The 21,192-nt window shown below is 43.1% G+C and overlaps 2 protein-coding genes across 42 annotated transcripts in view; one reads left to right on the forward strand and one right to left on the reverse strand.

Moving 5' to 3' along the window:
* LOC107996164 (tensin-1) overlaps positions 1 to 21,192 on the reverse strand; it is an 87,233-nt gene that overhangs the window by 41,356 nt on the left and 24,685 nt on the right. For 31 of the 41 annotated variants that reach the window (XM_062083848.1, XM_062083852.1, XM_062083847.1 and 28 more), the window contains 2 exons: positions 20,098 to 20,283; positions 157 to 234 (listed from right to left, as the gene is read on the reverse strand). In XM_062083848.1, coding sequence (XP_061939832.1) covers positions 157 to 234; positions 20,098 to 20,283 — 264 coding nt within the window. Of the gene's footprint in view, positions 1 to 156; positions 235 to 10,901; positions 12,741 to 20,097; positions 20,284 to 21,192 lie in introns of those variants that run through there. The other 10 variants (XM_062083881.1, XM_062083878.1, XM_062083873.1 and 7 more) reach the window with 1 other exon arrangement.
* The window catches only part of LOC107996166 (putative sodium-dependent multivitamin transporter), a 99,290-nt gene that overhangs the window by 20,133 nt on the left and 57,965 nt on the right, over positions 1 to 21,192 (forward strand). The window lies entirely within an intron of this gene.

The raw sequence follows: 21,192 nt of genomic DNA on the forward strand, positions 1-21,192 counted from the left end.
AGGAGAGACAAAAATTCTCGATTCTCCTTTCGTCTTCAACATCTATCTATCGTTCGAGATGATTTACGGCTTATATAACGTGCGTGGGGATACGTGGAGCGAATTACGGAGAAAAAAAAAGAAAAGAAAAAGTAGGGAAATTTTATTTTTCTTTACCTGTTGTTGTTGCTGCTGCTGCTTGCTTCTCGAGATGGTGTTAACATTCTTCGGTTGAGTCTCGTAACCCCCATTATGCTGCAACGGAAAAAGGGAAAGAAATGAATTATAAAGAGATCCTCGGCTTGTGCCTCGAGCGGAAGAAGCGAACACGAGACGAAGAAGGGAGAGAGAGAGAGAGAGAACGGAGAAAAAGAGAGAAACGAAAACGGGTATTCGACTGAAGGAATTAAGGGCGTCGCAAAAGGAAATGGGTTGCCCGTCGCGTTACGATAACAAATACCGGGGCGTAAATTATTTCCATTGTTCGAATGGCTGAAAACAGCTGTTGCGTAAATTCGAGCCGATGCGAGGTACGCGTCTGATAATAAACATCATCGATTCCCATTTCGCTTCGATCTACGTAAATCTCTGTGAAAACAAATTTCCGCTATCGCGGCCATCAAAAGGGATACGTGTGTGCGTCGATTTAATTCCTTTCGATTCGAAATCGTCCAGTCGTAATTTCCTATCATTTTTCTTCCCTTCCCATTTATGTATGTTTATGTCGTATAGAAATATCCGAGAATAGACACAGGAAGATTCAACGAGGAGAGGAAGCAGCCCACGCACCTCGCTCTCTATATGGAGGGCAGTGTGCCAAACCGTGAATGCGATACGGTGCAAAAGGGTCTCGGTCTCCTCCCGCAGTGGCGTCTCATCCTTCAGGTTATTGTTCACGGTGTCCTGCCTCGTGTCACCGCAACGGCAGCAATTTGCTCGTAGCCAGACACGCGACAGCGAGCTACTGTTCGAGTTTGTCATGCTCGTTTGGATAAGGGATCCGTGCAATTGCGAATTCAGAAATCTCTAATAATACGATATCTCCTCGTATCATCTATATATATATATTCTTTCGTTTTGATCACGTGTAATTTATAAAGAGAACACGTAGAATATTATCGATTCGATTCGATCGATTACTCGACAATCTGTTTTCAAAATAGTTATTCGTATCACCCAAGAAATGTCGATCGTGGAAGAAAAGCGTGGGAGAAAAGTTGCAACGAAAGAAGCGTCGAGGACGAGCCACGTGTCGATCGGCGCCGTTGACTGGCGTGTTCGTTACGAACAGTTCCGCAACATCGGGCACCGCCTTTGCTTTTCCTCCGCCGTCTTCTTCTCCTCGCGAGAAACCGCGAGAAACCTCTGCCAACAACTATGAATCATCGACCAACATCATCCCTGTTAATCTCTCGGCGCCTGTCAGCCGCGTTTCTATCGCGCCTCTTCCGTTCGCCAGATAGAAAAAGGAGAAACGATCGCATCTTCCGAACCAACATCTACAACATGTATCCACTCGTTTCTCGTGCCAATCGAACGCTCTTCACCCACGACTCGACCTCCCCTTCTTTCTTCTCAAACCCAATATCGAGTCACGGCACCAATTTTCCATCCACCAATCTTTCTTCATCGATCACACGTGAAGATCCATCGATCCATCTGCTTCCCATTTATCGTGAAAAAATTAACTAATCTTCCATGCTCCCCATTACTAATTATTTCACACGCCTCTTCAAGGTCTACCAGCTCAAGGTCACCGAGCCACCCTCAGCTGAACCAACGCTCGACGCTCCTTTATTTCGAAGTTGCAAATTTTGAGGAATCGGGGCGAGAATCACCTCCTCTTCGGTTGCTCCTCCTCCCGTTTTCCCGTTTCTTCGACACGTTTTTTCGATCGACACTCGATCTGTAAAGCGGAGAAAAGAAGAGAAGCTCGGGGAAAGAAAGGATCACGCGACCTGGGTCAACCGGCACGAACGTCTGCGCCGCACGGGAGCCGCCCCGGCGCTGCGCCCGTACAGAGGGATGAAAGCCTGCATCTCCTGCTCCGTGCCACGTCCGCCGAGCCAGCAGGGGTTGGGGCGGAGGGGAGGTGTACGTAACCATGGAGACGAGAACCAGCGTCCCGTGTTTGCACGCAGGCCTGGTCCTGCGCCGCGGATTTCCACAGGATCGCGCGGTGCGCGGCACAGGGAAAAAGGGTTTGAGTTTCGAGGTTGTAGGTCGAGTGCCACTCCCTGTAAATATAATTACTTGGCCAACTTGTCGCACACCCGTGAAATTCCATGCCTCCTTCCACGATTCCACCAGCTTCCACGAGCTCGAATGGAGAACGGAGGGTTTTTGATTTTTGACAGGGTGAGTTGGGGGAGGAGTTGGCGGTTCGAAAGGAGTGGGAGTTCGATTTTCGCGGGACGATTTCGAGGGACGGGACGAGAGATTCCCTTGCAGGAGCGTTTCGTTTGGAGGAGGAATTTTTGAGATAACACTTTCTTCTTTTCTTTTTCGTCGTTCGTTTTCTCGATTTTGAAGAATCAAGGGATCAAGGGAAATGTATAGTATGCCTTTAGAAATGGAGATATCACGCAAATTATATAATTTAATATTGGATCAGTTTGTTAAAAAGGATTTTAACGGAGGACCGTCAATCCGACTTTCTCCGATTCCAATTTACTTTAAATTTATTCGAGATAAATTATCGATATGCGTGCCGATTGCTCTTACCTCTTGGAATATCAATTTCAAATCTGACAAGCTCGACTTAAAATTCTACGGACTTTCATATATTTTTCTATCGAAAAAATGGGATAACTCGTCGAGAAAGGATTGATATATCTGGCTCGAAGCGTCGATAAATAAAAACGAATGAAATTTCCATTTCGGGCCTAATGTTTCTCCGGTTGGACGAAATGATATTTTTCAGGTATTCGAGTCGACGCTTGCCAAGGAACAATGGACGAATATTTTTCACGACTCGCTCGAAGACATTTAGCACGAGAATTGAAACTAAATTGGCCACTGGCTGTTTCTGCTCGAACACGGCGGACAAGAGGAATATATTTTACGGGGCGATAAATCACTTTAACTAGCCCATAGGCTTTCGCGGTTGGAACACGTTTTACCAGGACTAGATGGTTGGATAAATAGACGCGTGTCCTTGTCCGGCGAGCCGGCGTGAATAAAGATGCGAAACGTGGTAATTCAGATTCACGGTATCGATAATTTAAGTGGTAGCCACGAAAATACCAAGCCGAGAAGGAGGGTTGGATATAAGCGATTTTTATCTTCCCTCGTGGCAATATGATTCTATAAAGTCCACCAGGTAATGTGCCTCGGCCTCTGTCGGGCCCCGCGCCTCGTGCAGCGCGAAACCCGCAAAACCGATAAATCAACCGGCCAATTTTAACATCTAAATTCTCAGAAATACGGGTATACATGCGTATATTAAGAGGGAGAAAAAGATCGGATTATTGTAACCCGGTGCAACACGCTGTGAGGAAATATTATTAAATGGATGGACTGTGCTTTCTCATTGGCCGCGAGAGAAAAGTATTCGGGGATAAAGATATTCGAAGATAAATATTTCTGATTTGAAGAAGATAAATAATGTAGAACGGTCTCGATCTCCAAGTTGAGTAAGCTCTTCTTCTCCAAAAGAAGATTTGCAAGGCAAAGGGGGGAAAATTGAACGAGATTTGTAAAGAGGTGTAGTGTAGCGCTTTTGCACGGTGTAAGCGTGAAGGTTGATGGAGGAGCGAATTTTTAACAACGAGGAATAGGTAATACAGCGAATCAAGTCGCCAGGCGGACAGATTGCTTAGCTGGCGGCTCGAGTTTCGAGTTGGAAACGGTTTCTGTTCCTATTGGCCGGGTCGGAGGCAGATGAAACTTTAAAAAATGCAAATTCGGGCCAGGAAATTCGCATATTAAATTCGAGCGTCTCGACGTAGCGGCGACGTTTAACCTTCTTCGATGTTAATTAGCCACGTCCACGAATGGAATATAATTTTAGTCACGCGTGACACCGTGTTACATGCGTGCCATTTAAATGAAACGGGGAGTAGAGGAGACAATCTATTAATAAAAAAAAAAAATTCGAAACTCCCAGAAATATATTGTATTTATTCTCTCCAGAAACGAAAATATTCATAAATATAATTTCGTTGGAATAGAAACAGCGAAAGACGAATATATACATAAATGAGAATCGAAATGGTGGAATTTCTCCAAAGAGATTTCTCGAGAATTTCGCGCGTAAAATATCGATTTGGAATAATTTAACGAACGTGATGAGATACGAACGAAATAATGAACGGAGGAGGCAAAGCTGCCCCGGCAAAGAAAAGGACCCGATTGGCTAATACCGACTTAATTGACTTATGCCCTGTAACGAACCGCGCATTACGATTGAGAATCACGTCGAACGAGAGCACAGCTGCGAGGAGGAATCGCTTCGATACGATCGTGACTCGTCCTATGAGGAAAGAGTCAAAATAACATCGAAGATCGGAGTCACGTCGCGATTACATCAATGGATAAATTGCGAAACCTGTGAAACGATGAAAATCGACCAAGCGATATTTAAATTTAACCGTTCGAGGTTTATCGAATCGTGTGAAATTCATCTCGCGATACCTCTCTTACGACTATCCGCGCCTAATTAAAATTTTTATTTCGAGGACACCGAAAACGACGTGATTTTCTCGACACCGTGTCGAAGATTTCGAGATCTCAATCACACTCGAAAATCTCGAAATCGAAAAAGATGAACACCGACGACCGGAACTCTGATACACGGTAAACAAACTGTCAACAAGAGGACAGTTATTCGAAATACGAATGCCACGAATGCAAAGAGGAAACAATTGACTCAACCATCGCATCCTTGACTGAGACAGGAAACTTCGCGTCGCTAGTGTAATATTTGCAAGATTTACACGCGCTTAATGACGGATACTTACGCAACATCTCGTTTTTTTTCCTTCTTTTTTTTTTACGCAAACCGACAAACACTTTTCTCTCTCTCTCTCTCTCTTTCTCTTTCTCTCTCCCACTCTTTGTGTGCTCTTCTATGATCTCATAGGAAATGATAATCTTCCAGTTCATCGTTATAAATATCCATTATCGCATGCGCTCGCTCAAGATTCAAAGAAGCAACACTCGAAAGAAAGCAATATCGAATTCTTTTATTCCTCCTTCTTATTCCTTTCTTTCTTTCTTTCTCCGTCGCGCGTCCTCGACGAGTTTTACGTGAACGTACGTACGTACGATCGTACGTAGGCGCAATATAATACCCGATAGAGATCGTAGAGAGCGCGAAAGAAGCACGCGTTTTATCTGAAGAAGCTTCGCTTTATCTCTGACCCATGAACCTTCGCGTGAACCAGCCGGTTTCTACCCTCTTCTACACGCTCTCCTCTACACGCTGGACACGATCATCGTCTTGGAAATTTATGAACGTGTGACAAATTGCTTTATTATTCGTCGTGCGTGGTTGGAAAAAAAGAAGGAGAGGAAGAGAGAGAGAAAGTGAGAAGGTTTAATTTCTATATCATAGGCAGCCGAGTATAGGCAACGTTACGATAAACTCGTACGGATGGAAACTTGATACTTTCTCAGCCAAGAAATGCGTTTACCCGAGTCACTGTAGTTTTCAGCGGACTCAACATTGTACGGTATTTCGGCTCGCATTCCTGAATTTGCTTGGAAACGCGATCTCTTTAATTGTTTCGAGCGATGCGCATCGCTCGGTTTTATTAAAACCTCTGAACCATGCTCTTCGTTGAACTAATCCAATACCAGGACACCGAGAACATTCCTTCCAATTAATTCTCTAATTCTTCCACTTTCCATTTCGTTAATGCAGAAACAAATGTTAATTGTGCTCGTCCATCGGGTCGAGTGGCATTCGCGTCGAATGCAAAGCGAGCGAATAAATCGCGAGAGAGAGAGAGAGAAACTAGAAAAATCCGAGGGAAGGGAGAACGAAACGAGCCGAGGTTTCGAATAAAATGATTTCCAAGATTTCAGATTAGATTGCTTGATCCAAGACTGGACAGACAGCGGGGAATGGAAAGTTCATAGGTAACCGATCATTCGCGATTCCAATTTCGATTCCAGTTTCCTGGATCGTCGCCAGTTATCGAAATTTCCTTCTGTTGTGCGTTTCTTGTGTGATCCCACGAAAAAGATGGCATAAAGAGAGGGATTTCTCTATTAAAACTACGCGGTCCATTACAGTTTCTTCTCATGCGAGCATTGGATGGACTTGGATCTATATGACCTATATGACGTGTTCGCGAGTTTGTGTCGACGTAATTGGCTTCAGATAATCTTTTCGGAGGACGGCGTCGTCAAATCTTCTCCTCTCTCCTTGGATCTCTCGGGTCTCTCTCTAAAATCAAGTCACGATTTCGTAAAATGTATATTTTTATAAAAGATAATTCCTCTCTGTTCCTCCTTGTAATTTCTTTTCCTTGACGCGTTCTAAATTGAATTGACGATTTTACGAGAAAAATACTTTCCCTTAAATTCGGCTCGATTTCTCAAGCAACATTCATTTTCCTATTCGATCTTCTCGAGACTTTATTGCCTCAGAGTTGAAGCAAGGATCGAACTCTCGGATCAGAATAAACCGATTTCGTAAAGAACGAAAAGCGCAATACTCCTCCTCTTCCAGACGGTTAACGACGTTCAGCCAGGATTATCACGCGGAAATTCTAAGCGTGCAATTACTACGGCGTAACAACTGATCACAAAGTTCAAGGTCTCGATCGTATGACGTTTTTGCTCGATAAACAAGCTTATTTATTTTTTCTTCCCAACTTATTAATATTATTAATATTTATACCCCCACTGATTGACGTCATCTTGAGAAAAATCGCTCTCCTTCCCAATCGTTCTCGAGTAGGCCAGCTTCTCGCATCAAAGCGCGGCGATAAATCAAACCGAACGCTGGCAATAGTGTAGCAATAGTAACGGCGGTGTTTCGACCACGACGACGACCAAGATGACGACCACGACGACTTATTAAATTTGCGCCAGCAATTGTGTCAACAACAGTCGTTACACTGGTTTATTCGTGGTTCGCGACGTCGCTGCCAGCCGAGCACGGAAATGTACTTCGGCAACGATTAAAAAATCCGGGATTAGATTGTAGACGAATTAATATGGCATCTGGCGTGCACACGCAGATCAAACAAGAGCACACCACGTTACACCGCTCTGTTGTGTGCATACGCATACGGGATCATAGGCAATTGCTAGCCGCTGCTTGTCACAATCTGTTGAAACGACATGGCTCACCTACTTCGACGTACAACTGGAACACACCTAATATATATATATATATACATGCATGTACGGATGTCTGTTCAGAGAACAATTTTCCAAGTTCGTTCGTACGTTGAATTCCATTTTATTATGACTGACGAACGATAAACGACGATCGAGCGCGTGGGATAAAAAATCGGCCGTCGACAAAGAGCCCCTCTCCTCTTGGTGAATAACGCACGCCGTTATCAACTTCCTGATATGCGCAAATGCTCGAGTATCGAGTCGGCAGTTTCAATGAAAAGTTCCTTTGCGCGTCGTAAACGTCCTCGTATCTTCGTGGAGAGAAGCTCGCCGAGCCGACACGAGCGAGGAGAGGCGAGTCTTGATAAATTCCTCTCCTTCTCTCTCGAAAGAAAAAAAGGGGGAAAAAGGAAAAGGAGGTCGTATTGGAGAGGAGGACGAGGCACGAGAAAAGGATCGTAGGATTCTCTGGTTCGTCGGATTGAATCAAGTTTCGAGCGCGCGAATAGGATGCAATAAAGTTTGCACGTATCGCGTGCATGCATTGGGAACCAGATACGTCGCGTCAAGTCGATGAACTTGAGGGACTCAACGAACTGGTACCTCTGGAACAAGACCATACACGTGCTAAACTGGTTTTCTCGCCAACCGTGCCTCTCCTCGATTCCGTCTGTTACAGCGTGGTAATCGGCCACGACATTAGGCGAGCACACGGCAAATCGCGGATCACGGCCTGCCTCCGTGTACGGCCCTCTTTTTCGTTCGAGGGGGCCCATCGATTAACGGCCCCGCGACAACTTGTCCTTAGTTATCCGTAAATAAACGCCCCCGCGCCTTATCCCGAGAAACGCCTTCTCCTACGCGAATTCGACACACCGACACCGAAAGAGTTGTTCGCACGATTATTCTCCTCCTCGATGGACGGCGACGAAATTCTTGCGCGTGTCGAGGATCGGATCAAAGACAAATGTTCGCGTATTTCGGATACAAATGGACACGTGCTTTTCGCGATGGATGCAATATAGAAGAAGGGACGAGAGGTGGAGGGGGAAAGATTTATTCTTTCATTCAGCTCGCTTTATCGTTCATTCATGATTAAGAGGCCTCTAACGCTATCGAGAATGATGTAACGATCTTGTCCGTGACTTTTTACGGAATTTACGTACGCGGAATTTCTCTTTGAAAGATGTTCCTCGGAGCGAAAATTTTCTGCATTTTTTATTGATTTAACAGCAACCGAATACCCGTATATCCGGCGAAGATTTCTACAACGCGAATCCTTTTCCCCTCCCAAACCAATCCAAGCGGGTGTGAACGGATCACTTCCACGGTTATTCCGTCCTTCGAGATCTCGCACGCCCTCTCCTCCTCGTGTTCTCGTGTTACACCCGTACACACATGATACACGCGCACTTCCGCGAAAGAGTCACTCGACGCCGCGCTTTTTTCCGTCCGCGCGTTGGAAAAGGTGGCGGCGGCGACGCTTCCTGATTCTCGCGTTTCCCTCGCGGCGGTTTCACGCGTACGCGCGCCGAGAAACGGGCGACTCGACTCGAGACCTACGATGAAATCCATCCCCACGACCGCTCCTCCTTCCTTAAATCCCTCTCCTTAAAGCCCCACGTTTCGATCGTTAAGAAGGTTAAGAAGAATAACGCGTACACCTTAACCTACGCTAATGCGCGTAAAGAGAAAAGAATATTGCAAAATTACGGAATGTTTAACCCGATAAGTCTCTTTCTTGTAATTCAATTTAACCAGCCGGCGAGTTATAATTTACTTTCCGTAATACGGTTTCCGAGGGGCGAGTTTCCGCCTCTCGGAACGGGGAGTAGTGCACTGGTCGCTTAATTTGTTCGAGAACTTGTAACTATCTTGCGTCGACACGTCCCTCCTTCAGTTAATTGTTAGTCGCATCTCCTTTTGCACGTCGGCCGAGCATGGACGGGGGCAAGTTTCAAGGATGGGGACTAGTGTTTCACGAATCCAAGCGAGCGAGGTGCGGGGAGAGGCGTGGAAGGGAAGCAGGTCCGAAGGAAGTTTGCCAGGGATCGCAAGTTGGCGATACACTGTTTGACACAAATTGGGGAGCGGAGTTTTAAAACGAATCGCCTCGAAACACCTCCAAGCGTGGAAACTTGGAATTTGTAACGAGGGGATGAAATACACGGGGGAGTATCGAAAGTTGTACCCTAATTTCCTCTCCTCTAAAAATGGTTTCGAGGCGGAACTTTTCCTTTTACTGTCATTTGTCTCTTCTTCTTTTATTTCACGGAACCTGTATCGCTTCCTACTCCCCTCTCCCCGCCCCCCCCCCTTTTTTAGTTACGAAACAAAATTTCGAAATCTCTGTCTTTTTGTCTCTCTCTCGAAATTCGACGCACGGTATAATTTAATACGCGCTCACGTTTCACGGACACGAAACACGTTGCGACTGCGAAACGCGTAGAAAGAGAGAGAGAGAGAGAGAAAGAGACGCTCGTTTACGGTATCTAATCTCCTAGTGACAGACTCTTTCTGACAGTTTCTCTTTCTCCTCTCTCGCGGCTTTTCTCCTCGTGCGTGGAAACTCGTGGACGGTTGAAAATTCCGCGACAGCCGGGGTAAACGCGGGGTTCGAGACGATAAAGCCGGACCGAGAATAGACAAATGACGTAAGGCGCCGGGAGGTCGCGATACGCGTTCGATACATATTCGCGGATCGAGCGAGGAAGTGCGTTTTATGGAATATCGTCCAACAACAATAATATTAAACCGGATTCTTTCTTTTTTCGTAAATGTTTATTCTGGGAGGAGAAGGAGAAGGAGAGGGATCGATGGAACTTATCGAATGCTTGACGAGATTGTAACAAGGATACGATACGGATTTCGATAATTTTAATGGACAATTGTACAGCGTAGATGTCCGTTGTGTTTATTATTGTTTCTTTCTTGGAAATGTAATATGCGCAATATTTCTAAAGTCGGGCGCGTCAACAAGCAGTCGATAGGTTTCCAGCGGGTTTACGATCAAGTATAAATGTTTACACCGTCCGTATACAAGCGTGGATAAACGTTTGGAAACGAAACGTAGGTAAAATGCTTTTTATTCGAATGAATGGCCGCCAGTTTTAGGAATCAGCACATGTAAAAAAAAGCTGACTTCGCGATACACCGTCCCGTTGAACCCATCTATTATGTCGTTCAAAAACGATCGGCGAAACACCTAGAAAAGACGTATTGAAAAGACGGTTAGAACGCAACGAATGAACCGTTGGAAAAGATTCTTGTTACGGTTGTTCGAGGAAGAAGAAAAAGAAGGAGGATGAAAATCCGTCCATTCTTTCGAATCGAGTCTTTCACGAGACTCGATCGGATGTCAAGGATATTTGTACGATCATCCTGTGTACGCGTTTATCGAAGTAATCTCTATTTCGAGAGAGTTACACGACAGTGGAATTTCTGGGAAACGACGTTACATCCGTTTCACTTACATCATTCCACGGGCGGATAAGCTCATCCGGACGAGGAGCCGTCGTTTAATTATCGTTCGCCTGTCATCATCGGCTTCGATCAACTTCGCGAGCCGGCTCGAAATTTCCATAGAGAGATGTGCAAAAAGAAAAGGAAAAGAGAGAAGGACTCACCGTATACGCGACGTGATAGTTCCGTTGATGCACGTCACCGTGACACTGAACGGTGGACAGCATGTTGACAGCTGTCACCCACGAAACAATTGACTGCCGATCAATTTTCGAAACGCACTACGACTCTCACTACCGGCCACCCTCTCCAACGATCCAAGAATCTTCGTACTCTCGTATCACGATGCTCCCTCGATCGTATCATCGATCGAGCCATCTTCAACGTTCAACCGGGAGTGCATGGTTCATCACCGATAAATTTTTTTTTCCTACTCTCGTTCTACTTCTCGCTCTAAGACGTCCTTTTATTCCTTTTTTTCTTTCGAGGAGAAGGCGAAGCAAAAACGAGCAAACGCAGTAAAGCGAAGCCGCGAGGAAAGGACGCGCGGCACGTTCGATGGCAAAAGCCGACGGAACTCGAATGGAGCGTCGTGTCTTTCGGATCACGCACGGAACGTATAGGTTTAAGTATACGGAACGCGCTTGCGCGATGCCCCGACCAAGGCGCCCCGAGACCGCGCTTCGTTTCTCCATTTCTTTCTCCCTCGTCTTTTTGCCTAAGATCGTCCTTCCTCTTGAAATAAAAAAATGCAACATCTCGAGGCTCGTTGAAACTTTTAAAAAATTAAAAAATTAAGTTACTTGCGATATAATTTTCTCATCGTGCGAGTAAAATTTCAATCCTCTTTTCGATTTGATTTTTCCGTAATTATTTTTGATAATGGTAAAGACGGTCGATCGATCTAAATTTTCAATTAATTTTCAATGGAACGGTTAATGGATATTGTAAAAATTGGATATTCGAGACATTTATTTCATCTCTCAACGTTTTTCAATTTTTCTTTGAATCTCTATCGAGCGAAGACGAGTATCTCGAATCCTATTTTGTTCAGCAACATGCATTTCAGATCCCGTTTCTATACAGGAAATCTCGCGATGATAAATACTCATGATTTATTCAGACTCTTTCGCAATAGTTATAGTTATATATATTCACGGCACTGTATAATGGTCCTCTTCCTCTACATGCAATAAAGAATTTGTTTGCCTGTTTGAATCTATAAAAAAAAATCTTCGTTTCGATACACAAATTGGCGATTTAAAATTTTAAATAAAAATTGGAAAACACGGTTGTCAAGAAAAGAATCTAATCAAGATTAAACATCCGAGTCCATATCGTAATTACTCTTTTTAATTTTAAAATCAGCCAGAATAATATCTCGTACACGAAATCCTCGATGGAATTTCCATCCATTTGCATGGATGAAAGGTCAAAATATAAAAAAAAAAAATAATTCTGGTGCATGTTATATTGCGACGATATGCAAATCCGGGCTACGAGGAGAGAGAGAGAGAGAGAGAGAGAGAGAGATTATCGCAAAGGTTCGATAAAAGAGGAGAGGAGACAGGATTCTCGATGATTATTCGTTCTTGTACACACAGGAATTCGATTATCGATACAAATTCAATCTCGAGGCATCTCTTCGTCACTTTTATCGATTCGAAACCGGTTCGCCTGGGCCTGGATCATTTGTCTCGATCCATTCGATCCTACGCGTCGTGTCATCCCTCGTGTCCTTGATCCTCGATCGTGTTCCGATTGCTCGCAATTGATAAACGGCGTCTTCGTCAATTCACGAAAACTATACCCCCTCCACCCCTCTCTCTTCTCCCCTTACTCTTTAAATGTCGCATCAATCTTCTTTCTTTTCAACAGTCATCCTTGATAATCAATGAAACACACTCGAACTCGTGGCACGAAATTAATTTCGAGCGTTTAATTATATACACATGGTCTTCTTTAATTATTCGAGTCGAGTGAACAGGTGGGTCGTTTCACCGGTTAACCGTCCTCCCCGATTTTGCATCGTTAATTTTCATTTTCTATGGACAAGCTGTGTTCAAAAACTCGCATGCATACGAATTCGATATCAAATGTTTCACAAATGTGTTTCAGTCTCATCGAACGTCGATGATCGATGGAAAAACGCGTGGATCGAAGAGAATTCGTAAATTCAATCTCTCCGATATTTACAACGTGTTATTACACGTTCAAATGTAAAATTTATAAACGTTGACCGCGTTGAAATCCATCGAATTATCGGACAATAAAATTGACGATGCCATTGAAATTTATAAATCTGAAATATAAAATTGATCGATCCAACATATGATATTTATAAAAATGTGTATACATGTATTACATACCAAATACCACTGTCATCTATACGATTAATTTATCGTCGTAATCATTGTCAATTATCCAACATTTCGTCCAATTAAACACCAATGCTCGATTCGTGTTCACAATTCAGTTAACCAGCCGCCCGATATCGAATTAACCACACTTCGCCTCGGTTACGCGTTAAACGTTTCACCCCGGCAGGCAAGGGTTAAAATCACACTCGACAACAGGGAACGGTAACTAAATGGTAATAACACACTGGCCGACACTTTCGACCCATTTTCTCCCGGCCATTGTATTAATAGAATTGGATCGGCCTGTAATAATAATAATAATCGGTAGTCACGTAAAAAAAAAAAGAAAAAAAAGAAGAAAAACGCAGTTTAACGCTCGTGTTTCGCAACCACCACCCACGCGTGTCAGCGTGTATTGGCAAAATAATACGACAAACGAAATACGAGGATATTCGCGAGGAGGATGAACGACGTCGATCGAAAGAAGAGGAAAAGAAAAAAAAAAAAAAAGAAAGAATGATTTTATACGCCCCATCCATTCGAATTCTTTATCGACTCGACGAATCTCCGGCGTAATTAGAAGATATCGAGCTCGCCAAGATAGCTGGTTTCCAGGTGAGTCTCGCCATTGAAACGAAATCTCGAAACGGTCGAATGATATTTTACGATACCTTAAATCTCTTTTATGCACATCGACGTCGTACGAAAGGAGGGAAGGCTCCTGAGAGTGACCGCGCTCGTTCTGAATTATGGGAACGATCAGATCTTTGGATGTTCGAGAGGCGAGGCGGCACTGCGCTCCTTCACTGCGTGGAAATCGGTCGATCGAAGGTGGCGAAGCGAAAAAATTGAAGGCTTTTCAAAAAAGGAAATTCCAAAGTTTGAAATAAAAAATTGATAAAAACTCGGAAATATAATAGAAATCTTAAATTTAGAAATCTCGTTCCAATTTTCAAATCGGTTCGTGACTAAATTTCAGAAGAAAAATAAATTCCAAGATTTATTGCACATTCTAAATTGAGAAAACCAAGAAACAACAATCTTCAAAGAAATTACTCGTGCAACTCGCGTTCCAATTTCTCGAATCCACGCAATTAAATTTCGAGAGATGTTGCTCTCTAAATAACCGAGCAATCTCTCTCTCTCTCTCTCTTTCTCTCTCGAAATCAATCAGACCATTCATACGTTCCCCAGAGTGCATACCTATACGCTTTGTATTTCGCGTACGGGGGAGGATAGGATGTCGCAACATTTTTCACGCTTCCAACGCGAAATTCAGCCGAGGAACCGAGGCATTAATCGTTCGGGTTCGGATTCGAGCGCCCGGGGCGAGGGAAGCGGAGACGTCGGTTCATAAATTTCGATGCACTTAGAGGCGCCCCAAGCCTTTGGCGCATCCTTCGAGAGAGAAAGGGGGTGAGGGGGTTCCGTGGATGGGATAGACGATCCGGTACACGATGACAAATCGTTCACGGGGGAGAGGATCCCAACTGTGAAACGACGACGCGCGAATAAAACTTGGAGACGAGAGAGGGAGGATCGTCTCGCTCGCAAAAGTCCGGGGACGTGTTAAACCCGGCATATGTCGCGCGATACATATTTCAACAAGTTTCTCGCAGTTCCGGGTTTGAGAAGAGTTCAGGGTGTGAAAGGGTTCGATACGTTTTCGTAAAGTGAAAGAAGATTCGAAGCCGAGTGTGTTTGATATATTCAAGCAAGGGACAGAGTTTAGTTAGAGTATTATCCGTTTTAATGCAAATAGAATATTGATAAAAATATGTCATCACATCTGTATGACATTATATGAATGAATTTTTCATTCTATGTGATAAATAAATTAACAAAGAAAAATCGTGTTTCTCGATATAAAGAAAATTCTCCTTTAATTCCGAATATATCGTGTAAATTCTCTTCATAAGTTTCAAGATCCCTGTTTAAAAAATAGATTAAGCTCGAAGAAGAAAGTCTCGTCGATAAGATAACATTGCTTTTCGAACGAAGACGCACAAATCCTTGAATCAAGGATCGCTCGCATAACGGAATTTAATTCGTTGGTTGCCAATTCCTCCTTGCCTTCCATCCCTTCCTGTTATAAAGTTTATAGTTTATAAGTTTCGGGCGAATCTCAATCAAACTCGCCGTTTAGGAAGGTTTAGAAAGGTTTGGTAGTCGACGCGTGGCGCGTCTAAATTTAACCGGAAATCAGAGGTGGCCTCCAGAACGGGGGATGGATGGAGATCGCGTGCCTGGTGGCTGGCTGGTGAAAGTGGCCGCTTCCCTTTTTCCTTCTGTCGCCAAAGATCGAAGCCAGCTACCCCTTTCGAACCGTAAATAAATCCGTTCGATTTACGTGGCAGACGCAGCTTGCGCTCGTATCTCGGTGGCGAAAGGAAAACAGCGGTGGCTTGGAAAACGTCTCTCGATGGCATGGACAGCTCTTGAACAGGCTCGATTATGCTCTTTCAAGAGCGCGTTTGTGTTTTCTTAAGTGGATACAGCGCCGAGGATTTTGCTTCGTTTGTATATCATTTTTCTCCCCGTTTCTTCCGATTCTTGTAACCCTTATAATTTATTTTGAAAATGGCAAAACGAAGGAGAAAACTACGTCGGATACGAAAAAGTGAACGAATCGATAAACATTATTTAATTAATAGGAATTTAATTAATAGGGGAGTGAGTGCATCTCTCTTGTATTATATTAACGAAAACTTTGGTAGGATTTTGGAAATTTGGAAGATTAAGAAAAGAACGATTGGTTAATTTTTTACGATGAAAATAAATACATCGTGATTTCACTCGCGAAAGTAAGATGCACTTTTTCCCCTTCGAATCGAATCGATAAAGATGAGCGATGAAGTGAGGAATGAGTTCGAGGAATAGATCGAGGATCGGGGTGATTGATTAATTCTCTAATAATTGCAAGCATTGTATCCATTCTCGGTAAGGGAAGCAAGGTTACGCGGGCAAAATTTCGTTTGCAGTGCGTTTGCCTGCAACACACAAAGCAGCCCGTGCAATTAAGTTAAATAAGATTAATGCTCGGCGTGATGCAACAACTTGAATGGCGCGGCGTGTTTCCACCGCCTTGACGCGAATTCGTATACGATCATTGGTACACGGGCCAACGCGAGATTAATTGCATCGAAAATGCAGAAAGCGTTGCGCATAAAAGGCGAACAAGACCGCTCTCTGTGTACCGACCTCTGACTCGTATGGGTTTGCTCAATTTGCATTCATCAATTTCCGAAATTCCATCGGTTGTTTCTATCTCTCAGCGTTCCGCGAAGAGGTAGTACACAAAGGGGTGATTTGAACTCTGAACACTGGCGAGAATAATAATAAATAAGGATATTTCTTAATATTGTTTATAGATGTATATAAAAAGCTATAAAGATATATAATAAAAATTTTTTTATACTTTATAGATATAAATATATTATCTACCTCATAAGAATCTGTTTTCAAAATTAATGTTGAAATTAATCATAATAAAATTTCATTATTATTCTGTTACTAAACCGAAGATTAATTTGTGCTCGAAAGATCAAATGTTGTGTAAGATTGCTACTCCTTTGTCTTCGACAAAACAACCAATTTGTCTCTCAAACCATCCACTTAACAACTCGTCAAATGATCACATTATTGTGACATGCCACGACAACGTGTGTATATATATATATATTTATACATACGCATACTCCTCAACCTCGAAGAAATCCTAAAGCGAGAAAAAAAAAAAAAATAAGGTGCTCGTGCCCAGCTGCCTAACAGCGAACCGCGTCTTTTGCCGTCAACACTTTAACGACCTCAACCCTATTTCCTAACCCCCTCTGCAAGCACTAAACGGTCAAGACGTGGAACACGCGCGACGGTTTCCTGCGTTCAATGAACCGATGACGACTGGCAGCTGCAGGACTCTCAAGGACTCGCGGCCTCTTTTTCTTTTTCCATTCCTCTCTTTATTTTTTCTTTAGACTCGAGGCCCTCTTGACCTCGTGACTCCTGTTTCCTTGCTCGTCGCCATAACCAAACAGCCGAAAGCGGCAACCTCTCGACGAAATTCACGAAACAAACATTTCTACCCCTTCTCTTCCCTTCGAAGAGCACGAGGCCCGAACAATCTTATCGAAATTTCGCATCGTGAAACTGCGTGTAATAGACTGGAAATTCGTGCTCTGGGAGTAACGTAGCTCTCTTAGATTCGAAATCAAACTTTACTTTTAAAATAAAATGGAAATCGTTGCTCAGAAAATTGATTTGCAGATTCTAGAGATTCTCGATCAATGATCGCTCTTTATATAATTTCTCACAAAATACACATATCTTCGCAAACTTTTTTACAATTTGTATTTCTTGGCAACTTTGAGAAGTATGAGCTTGCAATCGCAATATCGGTTAATCCACACAACACGCTATCGTTTGTCATCATTATCAATTCACTGGTCCATACAGTCCAGGCTGTATCGGGTATTACCGACGATCGTATCCTAGTTTACACGCGGGTTTAAAAGGTATGATACAACGTATGATACGTTGTTACTAATTGTCGATTAAAACGTCAATTATCGAAAAGCTGACCGATCGCGTGGAGAAAAAGCGTTTAAGAAATCGCAAGAAGCATAATGATAAAGTTAACTGGGAAATGGCACTCGCATAAGGGATGGTACACTTCTTTGCATAGAGGATTGGTAAATCGAGTTCTGATTTCTCGTCAAAGAAGAATCTTTAATGTTGATCGCTCGATAGAACGTTTACGCTGATTATATTCTTTGAGGGATACCGTTTGAAAAAGAAACGTAGAATAAAAAAATTGATTTCCAAGTATACGCTTAATATTTTGCGATCTCGACGTAAAGATCTTATTCGTAGCATTTCGTTTTCCAAGAATCAATTCTCCATCGTGCGTTCCTGCAATCGTCGTTCCAAGATTGTTTCCTTCGAATGTTGGAATTTCGAGAAAAATCTCCTCTATCTCTTCCTTTAAGAATCCTTCCCCTTTCTCTTAAAGATCTTCGATTGTTCGATCGTGACGACTGATCGATCGGTCAATTACAATTACACGGATCCGAGTTATACGAGTTATATTATGTTTCGACGATGAAAATGATTGCGCGACATGGCGCGACGAAGCGGCGCGGCGCATCGGTTAATCGGCATCGACGCGATAATAATGTCTGGCTAACGTGCAACTGGACGACCCTCGATAATCCAATTGGACTTTACACCAATTGGACGATTCCGAATGGAAGCCAGTTGTTTAATCGCAGCCACCGTGTGTACATCGTTGCGGTTTTGTTTTCAATGGCCGGAATTCGTTGCACGATAGTGATCCACTGGCCCCCTCGTAATTGCTTAATTAGGTCAGCCGGGCAAAAAATAAGGATGGGATCATCGGCGATCCCTATATATATATATGTATATATATACGGTACAAATTGTTTTGATGTTGATGTCACCGAAAATATCAAGCTGCCTTCGTCATATCGGAATTTCACGCTTAGCCGAGAATGATCTCCGCGGATGAAAAACAAGATTGTATCGTTCAACGATTGCGACACGAACATGACTGAACGTTCCGTTCGATTTTTAAAGCTCGCGATCGAATCATCTCGTATTTTTATCGCTCGCACGTTTAAACACGCGAGATTTGCGCGTATTATTATTCTCTTTTTAATAAAAAAAGAAGAGGTGGGAGGGTAGATGTGCAACAGGTTGAACGTTCGTTTTTTTTTTGCTTCTTCTACTTCAAAAAAGTATCCGTTATTTTTCAACGAGAAATCGATCAGTTTCAACGTAACGAGATCATCTACGATACGAAACGAGTAATTTCTCTCCGTCCAAACTCACCGGTGACCCGGTGAATCAAACTTGAACGCACAGATATCAAAGTGCAAATCGCAAAGGGTTGAAACCCTCATCTCGATTGCAATTTCAATTCGTTGTACGGGCACGGCATGTCGATAGAATCATCGCGAACAATGATGCGCATTTATATTTGTACGCGCGTGTACAGATATCTATGTATCTATGTACCACTACGCAGGATGCGCGTTATCTGCAGATAGAATTCTGAAAACCGATAATAGAAATAGAGAATTCGTTGAATATGCGTGCGCTGCCTGAGATCTGTCTCTCGTGATGGATTCTTTTTTTTATATTTTTCTGAAATGTTGCAGTTCATTTTATTAAAAAAAATAAAATACGTTCGATCGTACGAGGTACGTTTAAAAATTTTATCACATCATTATTTATATATTCTAATTTATATATCCGTACGTAATTTCGTCACGAGCTGTCCATTCTTGATACAATGCACGTAAGCTGACGTAAAGGTGCTAACTCGAGTCTTGGTCCACGTATATGGTAGAATCCTGTTGATATATATCCCTCGAGAATATTCGATGTTCCTATATCTAATGTCCCATCGCCACCATTCGGAGATTTACGTCCGGAGGAGGTGTATATATATATATATATCGAGATTTCATCGTACGAGACAGGTGAAACCTTACAGGCTCTCGAGAAGAGCATGAATTTTCGGACGAATTTTATTTCACACGATTCGTATCCTCTCATCCGACTCCGTCATCAAATTTTTTTGCAAATATATGTGAACAGCTTCTTGTCCCGTGAGATAACTTTTAAAAATTATATCGTCGACGATCTATACCTTCCTAGAATAATAACTTGGGAAAAATTTAAAAATTCTTTTTAAAATTGTTTGCTTCATAAAATAAAATACGGATAACTTGAAATCGCATTTTAATTTAAATCAATTTTTACAAGATTCAAGGAAATTATCAAGGGAGAAAAAATCTATTAACACTTTCAAGAATTATTCAAACGACTTTCCCTCTGTGCTCTCCCCAAGTTAAACCGACACTTTCTGTATCGTCGACCCTGGTCACGATTCCATTCATCGGGTGAAATTCGGCGACGACCTTTCGACGAACAGTTTGACGGACAGGAGGAAATCGATAACAGGGTCAGAGCTACTTACCGCGACTTGTTGACTGTTAGTGGGGCTAGGGCTTGGGCTGGGCGTCGAATTCGGGGTTGAAATTTCGCCCGACGTCGGTGAGATCGAGCCTGTGGTGCCAACGGTGCCAACTGTTGGAAACGCTCGTGCCGGATCCGCCTGCCATTGCTTATGGATTTGCTGCGAGGTATCCCGGAATCTAGCACCCTGCGGATAAAAACAGCGATTCGTGAAAATTCAACGAGCCGTTTTACTTTAATAATTGAATGGGAACGCGAAATCCATTTTCATCCCCGTATTCCATTTCTCTGCCCGTCCAACTTAATATTTCCCTAATTAAAATCAAGAATTCCTGTCTCACGAAAGTAAACTGGATTGCATCCCCATTCGTAATTGCTTGACGACAATTACGAAACGAGACGGAGAAAAAAATAGAGAACGTGATTGATATTAAAAGGTTGCCATTAAGAAGGCGGAATGGCGAAGACGCGAATCCTCGAGGAATCAGAGCGCACGAGTCGCTTACGCACACGTCTGCGCACCATCGTGAAACGCGCGATGACACAGTTCGATTAGTCGCGGATATTTGCCTCCGAACAATTGTATCGTGAACGATAGGTTGGCACGGTCCGATGAAAAACTGGTTTCGAAAGGCGCAGTTCATCTACGCAGTTGTTACTACGAGGAGATACGAAGAGTTTCGAACTTACAAGCGAGTAATCATTGTAGGAATGAATTATTTGGGGGAAAAAAGGTTGGGAAAATCGTTGTATGCGTATTCTTGAAATTCTGAAATATAGCCTTGTGAATATATGTGCTATCCTTTTGGAGAAGTTTTGAAAGAATAAACGTGTCAGGCACCTTATTGAGGAGGTTCATGGACCTCTTGAAAACGTATCCACGAAACAAAAGATCGCGTGCGATCGTGCCACACGACTAAAAGGAACAACGTTTCTCGCTGTACGATAATTATAGTTACGCAACCACCTGCCATAATAACGATTAGCATAGCGGTATAATGGAAGTCGTAAGTGGAACTGCTTGCTGTTCCACGGCGAGAAATGGTTCTCTAGCTTCTCCTCTTCCTCCCTTCCTCCCAAAACTCCCCCCTCCTCC

The sequence above is a fragment of the Apis cerana genome, linkage group LG13 (genome assembly GCF_029169275.1).
Source record: "Apis cerana isolate GH-2021 linkage group LG13, AcerK_1.0, whole genome shotgun sequence".
NCBI lineage: Eukaryota > Metazoa > Arthropoda > Insecta > Hymenoptera > Apidae > Apis > Apis cerana.